The following is a 17032-nucleotide window of genomic DNA, read 5'->3' as shown; positions in this document are numbered from 1 at the left end:
AGGAGTTGAGTTAGCAGGGTTAGAGAATGAGGAAAGTAGTGACCAGAGACCTGGAGTTGCGGTAAGATCAACTGAGTTCCAGCATCTTGTGAGGATAAGATCAAGCGCATTGCCTGTCTTGTGGGTGGGAGGGGACTGGGAAAGTGTGAGGTAAAGGGAGCAAATAAGTGGAAAAAGAAATGAAGAAAGGGTGGCAGTAGTAGCAGTATTTTCTGGGGTGATCCATGTCTCCGTCAAGGCAAAAAAGTCAAGTGATTGAAGGGCAGCATAGGTAGAGATGAAGTCTGTTGACAGCAAATTGGCAATTCCAGAGGCTGCCAGAAACCAGGGATTCCACATGGGTTGTACGTGTCAGATACAGTAAGTTAGAAGGGGTTACAGGGAGGGAAGTGTCTAAGATGCCAACAAGTGGAGAAAAGACAGTAAAAGAAAACAAACACATTCTTATCAAAGCAACAGCAGAAAGATAGAGAAAAGCTTTCAAAACTAGATATTAACACAAAGATACTCAAGTGGAAGAGTGAGGCCTCCCTCTCTATCCTTCCTCGAGTATGTGGACACCCAGCTAGCAAACATGTCCAACCACCTCAATGAGGTTATGCTGGCTGACATTCAGATGGTAGGGCAAATTAGATAGTCAGGAATGCCACTTGTCAGTAGAGGAGGACAATGGTGTGTTCTATGTATACTTTCTGTGCTATTATGACCTCATAGAGATTCTAAGGGTGGCTTTAAGTCTTGCCCTAGGCTCATACATTTACAGCTGACAACATTCGATCAAACAATGACACTCATGCCTTTGAGATCTATAATTTCTTTCTTCAGACAACACACCACACTAGCAGATGCTAAATACGGTACCTCAATAACAAGTGAAATTTAATTTTGGATTGGTTTCAGTTGACCTCAGATGATATCCCTGTTTCATTATACCATTAAACAAAGTTCTTTGCAGAAACTGCAAAAGTTAAGTAGACAATTCATTTATATTGTTAATTTCATGTGCAGTTTATCTAATAAAGCATTTTTGGCTCATTTATTAAGATTATGTTACTTTCTACTGTATTTTCAGGTGCCACGTGAATACCTCAGGGAAATTACAGGGAGTTCCACAAGGATATCTTTATAAGGGAACAGCATGCTTTCCCCATAAAACACAAATTAAGCAGACTCCATGCCTGTAGACTCTAACAGCAACACACACCTTAGCTATACAATATCAGTAAACAGGCCATTTCTAATTGAAATTACTAAATGAAAATATAGTCCAACCTCAATTTAACAATGGATAGAAATGGGTAGAAATTATAATGAACATGTACAATAATGCCATTACTATGTTTGAATACTACTATGTAGTATTTTTTATGAAGAGTTCAAAAAGCAACACGAAATGTGCATTCAATGCTCTTCTTCTGAGAACACCATCCCCAAGGTAAATCATGGTGGGGGCATCATCATGTAATGGGGATGCTTTTCTTTGGCAGAGAACTTCTTAGGATTTGGGGCAAGATTGAGAAAAATTGTATATCCCAGAGAAAAATACTAAATATAGTAAAATTCAAGAGAATTTCATTTTGAGCAAGAAAACCTGCCTAATAACACAGCCATGGCTACATCTGGAGTAGTATAAAAACTGAGTGGCCCGGATACAGGATTAGCCTAATGTTGTGGGCCAAGTTGCGGCAGTACACAACAGATGTTGAAAATCCCTCAGATTTTGTCCATTGATGGTCTGTAAAGCTGTCCAGCAGTCATGTGGCATTAGCCTCATGTTGTGGGCGGGTTATGGAAGTACACAACAGATGTATAAAATCCTACATCAGATAATTTAGCTGTAATATAGATTATTTTAGCATAATCTCTGTTTATCGTGAGGGCAGATTAAGGTCAGAGTGCGACAACATTATTCACAACTAGCACTGAATCATTCTGAACTAGGACCATGCATCACCAATGAAATGTTGCTAAAGATGCTAATGGACATAATGTATTGACACAATGGACGATTATTACATAAGGGCAACATATGGGACTAAAGCTGAGGTCTGTGACCAATTTGAAAGGATATTTTTGCATTTTACGATTTTTATAAAAATACTATATATATATATTGATGTATGATTTCACTAGGGTTGGGCAACCTCTGGATTGACATATCATCCCATCGACCTGTCCTAATTTCATCTTTCTTTTATTCATGGAAGGGCATGGAGAGTTTGGACTCTCCAAAACAAAACTCCTACAAAACACATTAGTTACAAAAGCCACAAACAATAAAAAATATCTATGAATCCCAAACAATATACAAACCCGATTCCAAAAAAGTTGGGACACTGTACAATTGTGAATAAAAACAGAATGCAATGATGTGGAAGTTTAAAATTTCAAGATTTTATTCAGAATACAACATAGATGACATATCAAATGTTTAAACTGAGAAAATGTATCTCTTTAAGGGAAAAATAAGTTGATTTAAAATTTCATGGCATCAACACATCTCAAAAAAGTTGGGACATGGCCTTGTTTACCACTGTGTGGTATCCCCTCTTCTTTTTATAACAGACTGCAAACGTCTGGGGACTGAGGAGACAAGGTGCTCAAGTTTATGAATAGGAATGTTGTCCCATTCTTGTCTAATACAGGCTTCTAGTTGCTCAACTGTCTTAGGTCTTCTTTGTCGCACCTTCCTCTTTATGATGCGCCAAATGTTTTCTATGGGTGAAAGATCTGGACTGAAGGCTGGCCATTTCAGTACCCGGATCCTTCTTCTATGCAGCCATGACATTGTAATTGATGCAGTATGTGGCATTGTCATGTTGGAAAATGCATGGTCTTCCCTGAAACAGACGACGTCTGGATGGGAGCATATGTTGTTCTAGAACTTGGATATAATTGTCAGCATTGATGGTGCCTTTCCAGATGTGTAGGCTGCCCATGCCACACTCACTCATGCAACCCCATACCATCAGAGATGCAGGCTTCTGAACTGAGCGCTGATAACAACTTGGGTTGTCCTTGTCCTCTTTAGTACAGATGACATGGCGTCCCAGTTTTCCAAAATGAACTTCAAATTTTGATTCGTCTGACCACAGAACACATTTCCACTTTGCCACAGTCCATTTTAAATGATCCTTGGCCCAGAGAAAACGCCTGCGCTTCTGGATCCTTTTTAGATACGGCTTCTTTTTTGACCTATAGAGTTTTGGCCGGCAACGGCGAATGGCACGGTGGATTGTGTTCACCGACAATGTTTTCTGAAAGTATTCCTGAGCCCATGTTGTGATTTCCATTACAGTATCATTCCTGTATGTGATGCAATGCTGTCTGAGGGCCCGAAGATCACGGGCATCCAATATGTTTTTCCGGCCTTGACCCTAACGCATAGAGATTGTTCTTGATTCTCTGAATCTTTGGATGATATTTTGCACTGTAGATGATGTTAACTTCAAACTCCTTGCAATTTTTCTCTGAGAAACTCATTTCTGATATTGCTCCACTATTTTTCGCCGCAGCATTGGGGGAATTGGTGATCCACTGCCCATCTTGACTTCTGAGAGACACTGCCACTCTGAGAGGCTCTTTTTATACCCAATCATGTTGCCAATTGACATAATAAGTTGCAAATTGGTCCTCCAGCTGTTCCTTATCTGTACATTTAACTTTTCCGGCCTCTTATTGCTACCTGTCCCAACTTTTTTGGAATGTGTAGCTCTCATGAAATCCAAAATGAGCCAATATTTGGCATGACATTACAAAATGTCTCACTTTCAACATTCGATATGTTATCTATATTCTATTGTGAATTAAATATAAGTTTATGAGATTTGTAAATTATTCCATTCCTTTTTTGGAATCGGGTTTGTAGTCTACTTTTAATAAAAAATATTTGAAACAAATAATAAAACACTGTTAGGCAGACGATATGTACCTGTGAATTGGTGCAACAAGCAGTCTACCTAAACGCGTATTCTGTACAGTAGGCAATACAGTCAATACAAATTTTAGCATGCTGCTTTTCCTTCCCAGTTACCTTTATTTAGGCCAAGGCCTAAAGCTTTGAACCAACTCCCCAATCACATGTAGTCAACCAGCTACTTCAAACCTTAACACACTACTCAACAATGCATTTAATTAGCACTTGAACACGCAACTTATAACATCATGCCAAACTTTTACAGAGCTCTATTAAAATCATACACTTGTAGACTAGGCTTTGTTGTTGAGCAATCAGTGTCCTCCATCTTATTACGATATTATTCATTTTCTATTTTTGCTGTGTCACTTATATTCAACTAAACAACATTAAAATGTGTTTCCAACAATGTTTCTTTTATTATTGTAATTGACTTTATACCCACAGGAGGGACCATAAGGGGCCGGTGCGAAGAGGATCGGGCGGCAGTCGAAGGCAGGGGCCTAGACAACCCGATCTCTGGACACGGAAACTAGCTCTAGGGACGTGGAATGTCACCTCGCTGGCGGGGAAGGAGCCTGAGTTAGTGCGTGAGGTTGAGAGGTTCCGATTAGAGGTAGTCGGGATCACCTCTACGCACGGCTTGGGCTCTGGAACCACACTCCTTGAGAGAGGATGGACTCTTCACCACTCTGGAGTTGCCCATGGTGAGAGGCGGCGGGCTGGTGTGGGTTTGCTCATAGCTCCCCAGCTCTGCCGCCATGTGTTGGAGTTTACCCCGGTGAACGAGAGGGTCGTTTCCCTGCGCCTACGGGTCGGGGATAGGTCTCTCACTGTTGTTTGTGCCTACGGGCCGAACGGCAGTGCAGAGTACCCGACCTTCTTGGAGTCTCTGGGAGGGGTGCTGGAAAGTGCTCCGACTGGGGACTCTATTGTTCTACTGGGGGACTTCAACGCCCACGTGGGCAACGACAGTGACACCTGGAGGGGCGTGATTGGGAGGAACGGCCCCCCTGATCTGAACCCGGGTGGTGTTCAGTTATTGGACTTCTGTGCTAGTCACAGTTTGTCCATAACGAACACCATGTTCAAGCATAAGGGTGTCCATCAGTGCACGTGGCACCAGGACACCCTAGGCCGCAGGTCGATGATCGACTTTGTTGTCGTCTCATCTGACCTGCGGTCGTATGTCTTGGACACTCGGGTGAAGAGAGGGGCGGAGCTGTCAACTGATCACCACCTGGTGGTGAGTTGGATCCGATGGCGGGGGAAGAAGCTGGACAGACTCGGCAGGCCCAAGCGTACTGTAAGGGTCTACTGGGAACGTCTGGCCGAGTCTCCTGTCAGAGAGATCTTCAACTCCCACCTCCGGCAGAGCTTCGACTGGATCCCGAGGGAGGCTGGAGATATTGAGTCCGAGTGGACCATGTTCTCCACCGCCATTGTCGAAGCGGCCGCTCGGAGCTGTGGCCGTAAGGTCTCCGGTGCCTGTCGAGGCGGCAATCCCCGAACCCGGTGGTGGACACCGGAAGTAAGGGATGCCGTCAAGCTGAAGAAGGAATCCTATCAGGCCTGGTTGGCTTGTGGGACTCCTGACGCAGCTGACGGGTACCGACAGGCCAAGCGGGCTGCAGCCCGGGTGGTTGTGGAGGCAAAAACTCGGGCCTGGGAGGAGTTCGGTGAGGCCATGGAGAAGGACTATCGGCTGGCCTCGAAGAGATTCTGGCAAACCATCCGGCGCCTCAGGAGAGGGAAACAGTGCCCTACCAACGCTGTTTACAGTAGAGGTGGGCAGCTGTTGACCTCAACTGAGGATGTCGTCGGGCGGTGGAAGGAGTACTTCGAGGATCTCCTCAATCCCGCTGTCACTTCTTCCATTGAGGAAGCAGAGGATGAGGTATCAGAGGTGGACTCGTCCATCACCCGGGCTGAAGTCACTGAGGTGGTCAAGAAACTCCTCGGTGGCAAGGCACCGGGGGTGGATGAGATCCGCCCTGAGTACCTCAAGTCTCTGGATGTTGTGGGGCTGTCTTGGTTGACACGCCTGTGCAACATCGCGTGGCGGTCGGGGACAGTGCCTCTGGGATGGCAGACCGGGGTGGTGGTCCCTCTTTTTAAGAAGGGGGACCGGAGGGTGTGTTCCAACTATAGGGGGATCACACTTCTCAGCCTCCCCGGGAAAGTCTATGCCAGGGTTCTGGAGAGGAGAATACGGCCGATAGTAGAACCTCGGATTCAGGAGGAACAGTGTGGTTTTCGTCCGGGCCGTGGAACACTGGACCAGCTCTATACCCTCTACAGGGTGTTGGAGGGTTCATGGGAGTTTGCCCAACCAATCCACATGTGTTTTGTGGATTTGGAGAAGGCATTCGACTGTGTCCCTCGCGGCATCTTGTGGAGGGTGCTTGGGGAATATGGGGTCCTGGGTCCTTTGCTAAGGGCTGTCAGGTCCCTGTACAACCGAAGCAGGAGCTTGGTCCGCATTGCCGGCAGTAAGTCAGACTTGTTCCCAGTGCATGTTGGACTCCGGCAGGGCTGCCCTTTGTCACCGGTTCTGTTCGTAATTTTTATGGACAGAATTTCTAGGCGCAGCCAGGGGCCGGAGGGTGTCAGGTTTGGGGACCACACAATTTCGTCTCTGCTCTTTGCAGATGATGTTGTCGTGTTGGCCCCTTCTAACCAGGACCTTCAGCATGCGCTGGGACGGTTTGCAGCCGAGTGTGAAGCGGTGGGGATGAAAATCAGTACCTCCAAATCCGAGGCCATGGTCCTCAGTCGGAAAAGGGTGGCTTGCCCACTTCAGGTTGGTGGAGAGTGCCTGCCTCAAGTGGAGGAGTTTAAGTATCTAGGGGTCTTGTTCACGAGTGAGGGAAGGATGGAACGGGAGATTGACAGACGGATCGGTGCAGCTTCTGCAGTAATGCAGTCGATGTATCGGTCTGTCGTGGTGAAGAAAGAGCTGAGCCGCAAGGCGAAGCTCTCGATTTACCAGTCAATCTACGTTCCTACTCTCACCTATGGTCATGAGCTTTGGGTCATGACCGAAAGGACAAGATCCCGGATACAGGCGGCCAAAATGAGCTTTCTCCGCAGGGTGGCCGGGCGATCCCTTAGAGATAGGGTGAGAAGCTCGGTCACCCGGGAGGAGCTGGGAGTAGAGCCGCTGCTCCTCCACATCGAGAGGGGTCAGCTGAGGTGGCTTGGGCATCTTTTTCGGATGCCTCCGGAACGCCTTCCTGGGAAGGTGTTCTGGTCCCGTCCCACCGGGAGGAGACCCCGGGGAAGACCTAGGACACGCTGGAGGGACTATGTCTCCCGGCTGGCCTGGGAACGCCTCGGTGTCCCCCCGGAAGAGCTGGAGGAAGTGTCTGGGGAGAGGGAAGTCTGGGCATCCCTGCTTAGACTGCTGCCCCCGCGACCCGGCCCCGGATAAGCGGAAGAAGATGGTATGGTATGACTTTATAGACTAGTTGTTGAAACTCTAGTGAGATGACCGTGGAAAAAAACTGATCATTGGTTTGACAATGAGCATTAGCAGTGCCATAACTTGATATTGCTGAAACATTCTGCGAGTTGCAGTTAATTAATTAGTTTATTTAGGGAGATGGGGGCTATAGGTTAGTCAAATATGTATTAATGTCGCAGTAAAGCTGTTGGGAAGGCTCATTTTGCATGTTGTCGGAAAAACTAACTGGAAGTAATAACATACAGACAATGTGTGCTGGCTAACACATGATTGAGCAACCAATTTGATAAGAGGTTGAACGGCGCATCACAGAGATGGCTCGAAAGGGGTAGAAGAATTATTTACACTGAAAACCATTCAGCAAAGTTGTGCAGCACCCTTCCCTAAAACTGGACAGCCTCCTAATTATAATGGAGAAAGGCTTGAATCAAGAAACAAAATATGACATGGCTAGACCATTTCAGGGGAATAACACTTAACATACCATGGCTGAAGTAGATCACTTCAGTATATTGCTTGTGCAAACAACCAGACAAATAAATCTCCAAAATGGAACTGACCAAAAATCCAGGACTTTTTGGATGATGCTTCAGCACAAAAGTATGTGGAAAACTAGATATATAGGTACACCATGATAATAAACGAAATATCACTTTAATGTCCTTGGACTATTACCAGATCCCATAAATATGGAAATGTGTAGGGATAATTCCTATCCCCCAAAATCCCAGATCCAGACCCAAATTCTCAACAACTACAGACCTGTTGCCCTTATGTCAACTAAGAGCAATGTTTGATGCATCATAATACCCATTACACCCTGCATCGAATTCTGGAATGGGCTCTTTGGGTAATTTCAGCATTTACTTTTTCCATTCATTATTTTCAGATCCACTTTAAATATGAGTTTTGTTTAGACTTATCCTACCTTGGCATTTTGATACTGATGTAAATCCAGTCTGTCAACAGATTTCCACCATTTCACTCACCCTAAAACAGATAAGCTAAATATAAGCCAAGATATTGATAAAATAAAATTAGATATTTACAGGGTTATCATAGGGCAAAGATGATGTAAGCCTACATGAAAAACAGACCTCATTTGAAGTGGATTTGAAAGTCCCCTTATGGTAAAATAACCCAAAAAAAACCTTTCAGATTTCCGCACAACGTTTTATGAGGATTATGAAGCGTCACTATTTCAGTCTATAGCTGTGACATTTTTCTATTTCTCCTGCTCTACTTTGCTCACAAATCGGGGGAGAGCATGGAAGATGCTTAACTATTTTTGCCTGCACATCCTACATCATCACCTGGACAAAATGTTATTAAAAGTACACTGGGTCTGATGCTAGTTAATGTACACTCACCTAAAGGATTATTAGGAACACCATACTAATACTGTGTTTGACCCCCTTTCGCCTTCAGAACTGCCTTAATTCTACGTGGCATTGATTCAACAAGGTGCTGAAAGAATTCTTTAGAAATGTTGGCCCATATTGATAGGATAGCATCTTGCAGTTGATGGAGATTTGTGGGATGCACATCCAGGGCACGAAGCTCCCGTTCCACCACATCCCAAAGATGCTCTATTGGGTTGAGATCTGGTGAATGTGGGGGTGTTGTGGAAATTTCTTTATACAATGTATTCTCTCTGAGTAAAGGACTGAGTCCCACTGTTAAGATAGGTACAGGAATGTGGGGGATCTGGTATTTGCATAGGGGACATCTATTGTCTGTCCAGATGCAGATCAATGGGTTTTAGGACAGGATAGGAGAAGATACAACAGGGGGCAGTAAGGTCAGTTGGCCCCATTTCAGTACAGTGAACTCATTGTCATGTTCAAGAAACCAATTTGAAATGATTCAAGCTTTGTGACATGGTGCATTATCCTGCTGGAAGTAGCCATCAGAGGATGGGTACATGGTGGTCATAAAGGGATGGACATGGTCAGAAACAATGCTCAGGTAGGCCGTGGCATTTAAACAATGCCCAATTGGCACTAAGGGGCCTAAAGTGTGCCAAGAAAACATCCCCCACACCATTACACCACCACCACCAGCCTGCACAGTGGTAACAAGGCATGATGGATCCATGTTCTCATTCTGTTTACGTCAAATTCTGACTCTACCATCGGAATGTCTCAACAGAAATCGAGACTCATCAGACCAGGCAACATTCTTCCAGTCTTCAACTGTCCAATTTTGGTGAGCTTGTGCAAATTGTAGCCTCTTTTTCCTATTTGTAGTGGAGATGAGTGGTACCCGGTGGGGTCTTCTGCTGTTGTAGCCCATCCGCCCCAAGGTTGTGCGTGTTGTGGCTTCACAAATGCTTTGCTGCATACCTCGGTTGTAACGAGTTATTTCAGTCAAAGTTGCTCTTCTATCAGCTTGAATCAGTTGGCCCATTCTCCTCTGACCTCTAGCATCAACAAGGCATTTTCGCCCACAGGACTGCTGCATACTGGATGTTTTTCCCTTTTCACACCATTCTTTGTAAACCCTAGAAATGGTTGTGCGTGAAAATCCCAGTAACTGAACAGATTGTGAAATACTCAGACCAGCCTGTCTGGCACCAACAACCATGCCACACTCAAAATTGCTTAAATCACCTTTCTTTCCCATTCTGACATTCAGTTTGGAGTTCAGGAGATTGTCTTGACCAGGACCACACCCCTAAATGCATTGAAGCAACTGCCATGTGATTGGTTGATTAGATAATTGCATTCATGAGAAATTGAACAGGTGTTCCTAATAATCCTTTAGGTGAGTGTATATTTGCAAACTGAAAGTATTCCAACCTTTGCAATGACACTTGGCATGACATGACACTCAATGACACTTTGAGCTCAGAGTCATCCCGTTTCCATTGATCATCCTAGAGATGTTTCAACTTCATTGGAGTCCAACTGCAGACAAATCAGTTGATTCGACATTATTTGGAAAGTCTGTTTTGCATTACAGGCTTTCCAAATCAGTTGACAGTGACAAAAACCAAGACAAAGAATATTCCATCAAGCTCTGAGAAAGGATTGTGTCAAGGCAAAGATCTGGAGAAGAATACCAACAAATTTGTGCAGCATTGAAAGTTCCTAGGAACACAGACTCCTCCATCATTTCGCAATGGAAGAAGTTCAGAAATACCACCACTCTTCCTAGAGCTTTTCACAAAGGTCTGGTGACTGGCTAGGCCACTCCAAGACCTAAATGTACATCTTCTTGAGCCACTCCTTTGTTGCCTTGGCCAAGTGTTTTAGGTCATTGTCATGCCGGATTACCGATCCACGACCAATTTTCAATGCCCTGGCTGAGGGAAGGAGGTTCTCACCCAAGATTTGACAGTACATGGCCCCATCCATCGTCCCTTTGATGCAGTGAAGTTGTCCTGTCCCCTTAGCAGAAAAATACCCCCAAAGCATAATGTTTCCACCTCCATGTTTTACGTGGGGATGGTGTTCTTGGGGTCATAGGCAGCATTACTCCTCCTCCAAACACGGCGAGTTGAGTTGATGCCAAAGAGCTCAATTTTGGTCTCATCTGACCTCAACACTTTCACTCAGTTCTTTTCTGAATCATTCAGATGTTCATTGGAAAACTTCAGACGGGCCTGTACATTCTGTGCATTCTTGAGCAGGGGGACCTTGCGGGCGCTGCAGGATTTCAGTCCTTCACGGCTTAGTGTGTTACCAATGGTTTTCTTGGTGACTATGGTCCCAGCTGCCTTGAGATCATTGACAAGATCCTCCAGTGTAGTTCTGTGCTGTTTCATCATCTTTCTCATGATCATTGCAACTCCACGAGGTGAGATATTGCATGGAGCCCCAGACCGAGGGGGATTGACATTTCTTCCATTTGCGAATAATCACACCAACTGTTGTCACCTTCTCACCAAGCTGCTTGACGATGGTCTTGTAGCCCATTCCAACCTTATGTAGGTCTACAATCTTGTCCCTGACTTCCTTTGACAGCTCTTTGGTCTTGGCCATGGTGGAGAGTTTGTAATCTGATTGATTGCTTCTGTGTCTTTTATACAGATAACAAACTGAGATTAGGGGAGCACTCCCTTTAAGAATGTGCTTCTAATCTCAGCTCGTAACCTGTATAAGACACCTGGGAGCCAGAAATCTTTCTGATTGAGAGGGGATCAAATACTTATTTCACTCATTAAAATGCAAGTCAATTCATAACATTTTTGACATGCATTTTTCTGGATTTTTTTGTTGTTATTCTGTCTCTCACTGTTCAAATGAACCTACCATTAAAATTATAGACTGATCATTTCTTTGTCACTGGGCAAACGTACAAAATCAGCATGGAATCAAAAAAAATTATCCCTCACTGTATCCTTGGAAGGTTGCACAGACCTCCACATGTTAGCCAACTGTAGCCTGACTGCTGTTACTTACCGGGATGAAATCTTCAGACTACAGGTGTTCAAAAAGTTTTATCTCTTCTGAAATAAATGCTGAAGTTCACATAGCAGCTGGTGAGACCAATAGACTAACCATGCATGGGAGGGGGACACAGGTTCAAATAAACCTATAGACTGATCATTTTTTTGTCAGTGGGCAAATGTACAAAATCAGCAAGGGATCAAATATTTTCTTCCCTCACTGTATATCATTTTACTGTTTTCAAAATTAATCTGAGGGCTGCACAAAGAGGGGGTGGGGGCCACATGCGGCCCGCGGGCTGCCAGCTGCCCATGCCTGACCTAACACCATCACAGCATAATATGGTTAAATCAAGCCACACGAAAGTTCCTTCATTACCACATATGTTACAAATTTGACAAAAATCTGACACAATTAAAACTGTCTCACCAACATGAGGCACTTTAGCCCACAGATATGAAGGTTGGTGTCAATTCCATTTAAATTCCAATAATGTAAAAGCAGCCTTCCTGAAATTACCTCAAAACTGGTACCAAAAAATCTATAATCAACCCAAGCGTCTCATCAAGACTAGACACACTGATCAGCCATAACATTATGACCACTGACAGGTGAAGTGAATAACACTGATAATCTCGTTATCATGGCACCTGTCAGTGGGTGGGATATGTTAGGCAGCAAGTGAACATCCTGTCTTCAAAGTTGATCTGTTAGAAGCAGGAAAAATGGCCAAGCGTAAGGATCTGAGCAACTTTGACAAAGGCCAATTTGTGATGGATAGACGTCTGGGTCACAGCATCTCCAAAACTGCAGCCCTTGTGGGGTGTTCCCGGTCTGCAGTGGTCAGTACCTATCAAAAGTGGCCCAAGTAAGGAAAAGCAGTGAATCGGCGACAGGGTCATGGGCGGCCAAGGCTCACTGATGCATGTGGGGAGTGAAGGCTGGCCCGTGTGGTCCGTTCCAACAGATGAGCTACTGTAGCTCAAATTGCTGAAAAAGTTAATGCTGATACTGATAGAAAGGTGTCAGAACAGACAGTGCATCGCAGTTTGTTGCGTATGGGGCTCCATAGCCGCAGACAAGTCAGGGTGCCCATGCTGACCCCTGTCCACTGCTGAAAGCACCTACAATGGGCATGTGAGCATCAGAACTGGACTACGGAGGACCAATGGAAGAAGGTGGCCTGGTCTGATGAATCACGTTTCCTTTTACATCACCTGGATTGCTGAGTGCTTCTGCGTCACTTACCTGTAGAACACATGGCACCAGGATGCACTATGGGAAGAAGGCAAGCCGGCGGAAGCAGTGTGACGCTTTGGGCAATGTTCTGCTGGGATACCTTGTGTCCTGGCATTCATGTGTATGTTACTTTGACACGTACCACCTACCTGAGCATTGTTGCAGACCATGTGCAACCTTTCATGGCAACGGTATTCCCTGATGGCATTGGCCTCTTTAAACAGGATAATGTGCCCTGCCACAAAGCAAAAATGGTTCAGGAATGGTTTGAGGAACAAAACAAGTTCAAGGTGTTGACTTGGCCCCCAAATTCCCCAGATTTCAATCCAATCTAACATCTGTGGGATGTGCTGGACAAACAGGTACGATCCATGGATGCCCCACCTCACAACTTACAGGACTTAAAGGATCTACTGCTAACGTCTTGGTGCCAGATACCACAGCACACCTTCAGAAGTCTAGTGGAGTCTATGCCTCGATGGGTCAGGGCTGTTTTGGCGGTAAAAGGGGGACCCACACAATATGAGGCAGGTGGTCATAATGTTATGGCTGATCGGTGTATATGGCTGTTGAATGAGATTAACCTGTAACATAATTCTACCTGGCAACTATTGGACAAATCTGCTTAATATCTGGTTTGTGGAGAGCGTTCCAATGTAGCCTGGCAACAAAGGGATGGTTGCTGTGTCTCAAAATTATGACTTAGTGCCCCAGTTCTAATGAAGTAACTAGGGGCCTAACCAATTCCTATTATTCTTTGTAGATACATTTTTATCATAATGAACAAGGTTTAAAAAATAAGTCAATAGGAAATGATGAAAGCAGTGTAAATGAATAGGGTCTAATTTCTATCCCCCAAATCATTAAGACTGACCTAGCCAAAGAAATTGTGTTATGCCATGAGTCAGTACTAGTGAGATAGCTGTCTGCACCGTATGCTCACACAGCTGTCCCACAGCAATGTTACAACAGCAATTGGTGCTTGGGTGCACAGAACATGTAGGGTAACAAGTTGTGGGAAATGAATGGTCAGTAGACTGACCCGATTAACCCACTGCCTATCAGCACAGGAATTTTTCATTTTATATTAATGGCTAATGAAGGCCTGGTTGGTCAAAGTGTTCTACCAGGCCACACATTTGGGAATGAGATTACCAGTGGCCTGACAGATGGCCTTAGTGCATGTACAGATGTATTTACAAAAACATACTGGCATATACTTAAGATTACCATGCTGCTTTGCCAAACCACTGACAACTCCAGAATCCCCAGACAGGAGGCTGCAGGGTGGACAGTTGTAACAGTTCCAACAATTCCTCTAACTGAGCCTAACACAGGGTCTACGTTATGTGATCTCATTTTCAGAGAGGATTCTGATTCTCTAACATACAACCTATATTCTGCTCACATTATATATGTAGTCTGATTGTGGGATTGTCACAAGCTCAGATACAGTACCCAATGGACTCCATCTTGACAACCATACCAAGGTTTTCATTACTGTTAAGGGCCCATACATTAGTGAGTTCATTTAGGCGTCGATATAGGCCCTCAAGTAGAATCCTGGTAAGAGACTAAAAAGGTAGTGAGTAAAACATTTCTGCAGAGTAAAAAAGTGGTGAGGAACTTAATGAACATAAAATAAAATTATAGTAGTACTGTAGGTGGGAGTGGAGACTATTGGCATTGATTTCCATTTAATTATGAATTCACTGAGCCTCTATAAGGCCTTGATTCCTCCAAGGCATATAAGTCATAGGGATGGAAAGCTAATTAATATCCTCGTTGCAGGATTCCACTTAGTAATATCTTATTCATAAAATCATGTTTTCATGCAGTACCATATACCATTGAAACATTGTCATATCTCAGTTAATTAACTCAAATCTTCAGTATAGTATACAAAGCAGATTTTGTTGATGTGGGAAAATGGTACATCAACAAAAGCCTTTTTCTTACTCCATGATCCTGATAATTAAAACAGAAGTTCTGCGCTGTTCAACCAATCAATTCATTCAGAGAAAAGGTTTAAATAGTGTTGAATCAACGTCCAAAAGCATCTCTGTTGTATTCTCCCGGAACACCAGATTAATCTAAAGACAGGTAGTGAAAATATAATCTATTTCACCAGCTGCCATGGCTCTCACTTTCTATCAAACCTATACATGCACCACTAAGGATGTAAATGTGAAAAAGTTAGCCAGTACAGACTTCGCTCCACAACAGACTGAGGCAGCCACTGACAGAGTCACTCCACTGGACCACCTGTCAAGCGAGCTTGGCTTGTTAAGGGGGCAGCTGTGAAGAGGGCAGGCACTGCTGCAGAGCTCAAAGGACTGGCGTGATATGCCACACCCAGTATGTGTCTCTCAGTCGTTCACTCCCTGTATCTCACTGTCTGTCTTTATCATACTCTTTTCTTCTCTCTCTCACGCTCTCAGGCTGTCCCGTCTTCACATAAAGCTGCTTCTGGATTCCATTGACAGAAAGCAATTATGTTGAAATAGTGCCACTGTGCTAACCTATACACCAGGCAAGAAATTGAAAATTCTCCTGATTTCCTCATTGTTTCTGAGGAAAAGCGACTGATAAGGTCTCAGATTGGGGACCTCACTTATTTCCATTCCCACCTACTCTGTGGATGCAGTGACAGAACAGAATGTTATTTCAATGGGTCAGCAGCATGCCTTAAATTATTCAGTGACTGTAGGATGTGCTCTTTGCAAACGCTCAGCATTTACATAGGGTATTCTGGGATAGCTGGAATTTTCAGTTTTTTAAATTTTCAATTTTCATTCAGCCTTATAACCACAGGTACCCATTGCTTTCAACTAAAACATGATAATTTATTACATGGTTATAATGGCATAACTGACTGAGGTTTTCAGTTGATTGGCAGACTGTCTAGGACAGTCACCTCCACTTCATCTAAAACATACACTGCTCATGCTGGATTTCGCTTTAATTTAAATGCAATGGCTCAACTCCTTTAATAAATAATGTTGTTTATCAAAGGATAAACACAGAGACTATTCCCTTATGGAATGCTTGCTCAGGTTCAGGCTCCCTGTCTTTCTTCCTCTACATAAAGTGACAAAAACTTGAGTGTCCATAATGGCAATAAAACCACGTTAACGATGCACTTAAATGAGACATGAACAAGCATGCCTATGCAGTATGACAACTGTTATATAAAGACAGAATAAACATGCTATGCTGAAAACGTTTAAAAGCCCTAATTTTAAGTAAATTAGTATGTAGATCTATGGTTTCACTTCTAGACAATTCCTTGTACACCGATAGGCTACGTTGAAATCACCGAATGGAAAATAAATGTGACTAGGTTTTTGATATTGGTTCATGCGTGTGGTAAGTGTGGTCTACATTTGTAAAGTGTATTCTCTCAATAACTTTAATGAACAAACTCCACGAGCATAAATCTAAGGACAAAAACCTTTTGGACTGAATGGACATCAAAAAAATATGCTGGCAAAATCGTTTAATATCAATGCGTCAGCAAAATAACATGCATTTTTATATCAAAATTGTAAAACTTATAAACGATGTGCTCGCGGTCCTGGTTGGAATCCTGGCTTTTTAGTAACCGCAGCTGAGTACCCATCAATGCGTTTATTAGCCCACGTTTCTTCAATCGAGCGCAATAAACTTCAAAAGCGTTTTAAAGTAAAGCAGGAACACATACCTCACTCATGTTAATGTATTGTAGTGGGTCACCTCGATGATTCCAGTACTTCACGTGGGATACACTTGTCACCAGTACGCAGTCCTGTCAACGATGTCTGCGCTGCGTCCTTTATAGAGGGGAGGTTTTTGCCTATACTACGTGGAAAAAACCTTTTATGTCACCTCGTTCATTAAACCAATAGGAATTCAGTCTGCACATCCTCAACTCAAATCTCTGCTCAGAGCTCAAATATCGATTATAGTCACACACATATCCTTTTTAAGTTATTTGAACGTCTGTTCGTTATAACAAACCAACCAAACGGCCGGTAC

The 17032-nt window shown here is 43.9% G+C and overlaps 1 protein-coding gene across 1 annotated transcript in view; it reads right to left on the bottom strand.

Annotated features, from left to right (window-relative positions):
• The window catches only part of pcp4a (Purkinje cell protein 4a), a 46976-nt gene extending 29979 nt beyond the window's left edge, over positions 1–16997 (bottom strand). Inside the window, exon 1 of the mRNA XM_010904382.4 lies at positions 16719–16997. Coding sequence (XP_010902684.1) covers positions 16719–16727 — 9 coding nt within the window. The 5' untranslated portion in view covers positions 16728–16997. The remainder of the gene's footprint in view (positions 1–16718) is intronic.
• Between the last annotated feature and the right edge of the window lie 35 nt (positions 16998–17032).

This window comes from Esox lucius, chromosome 7 (assembly GCF_011004845.1).
Source record: "Esox lucius isolate fEsoLuc1 chromosome 7, fEsoLuc1.pri, whole genome shotgun sequence".
Taxonomy (NCBI): Eukaryota; Metazoa; Chordata; class Actinopteri; order Esociformes; family Esocidae; genus Esox; species Esox lucius.
Note: the sequence above shows the minus strand (reverse complement) of the source record. Positions and strands in the feature narration are given on the sequence as shown.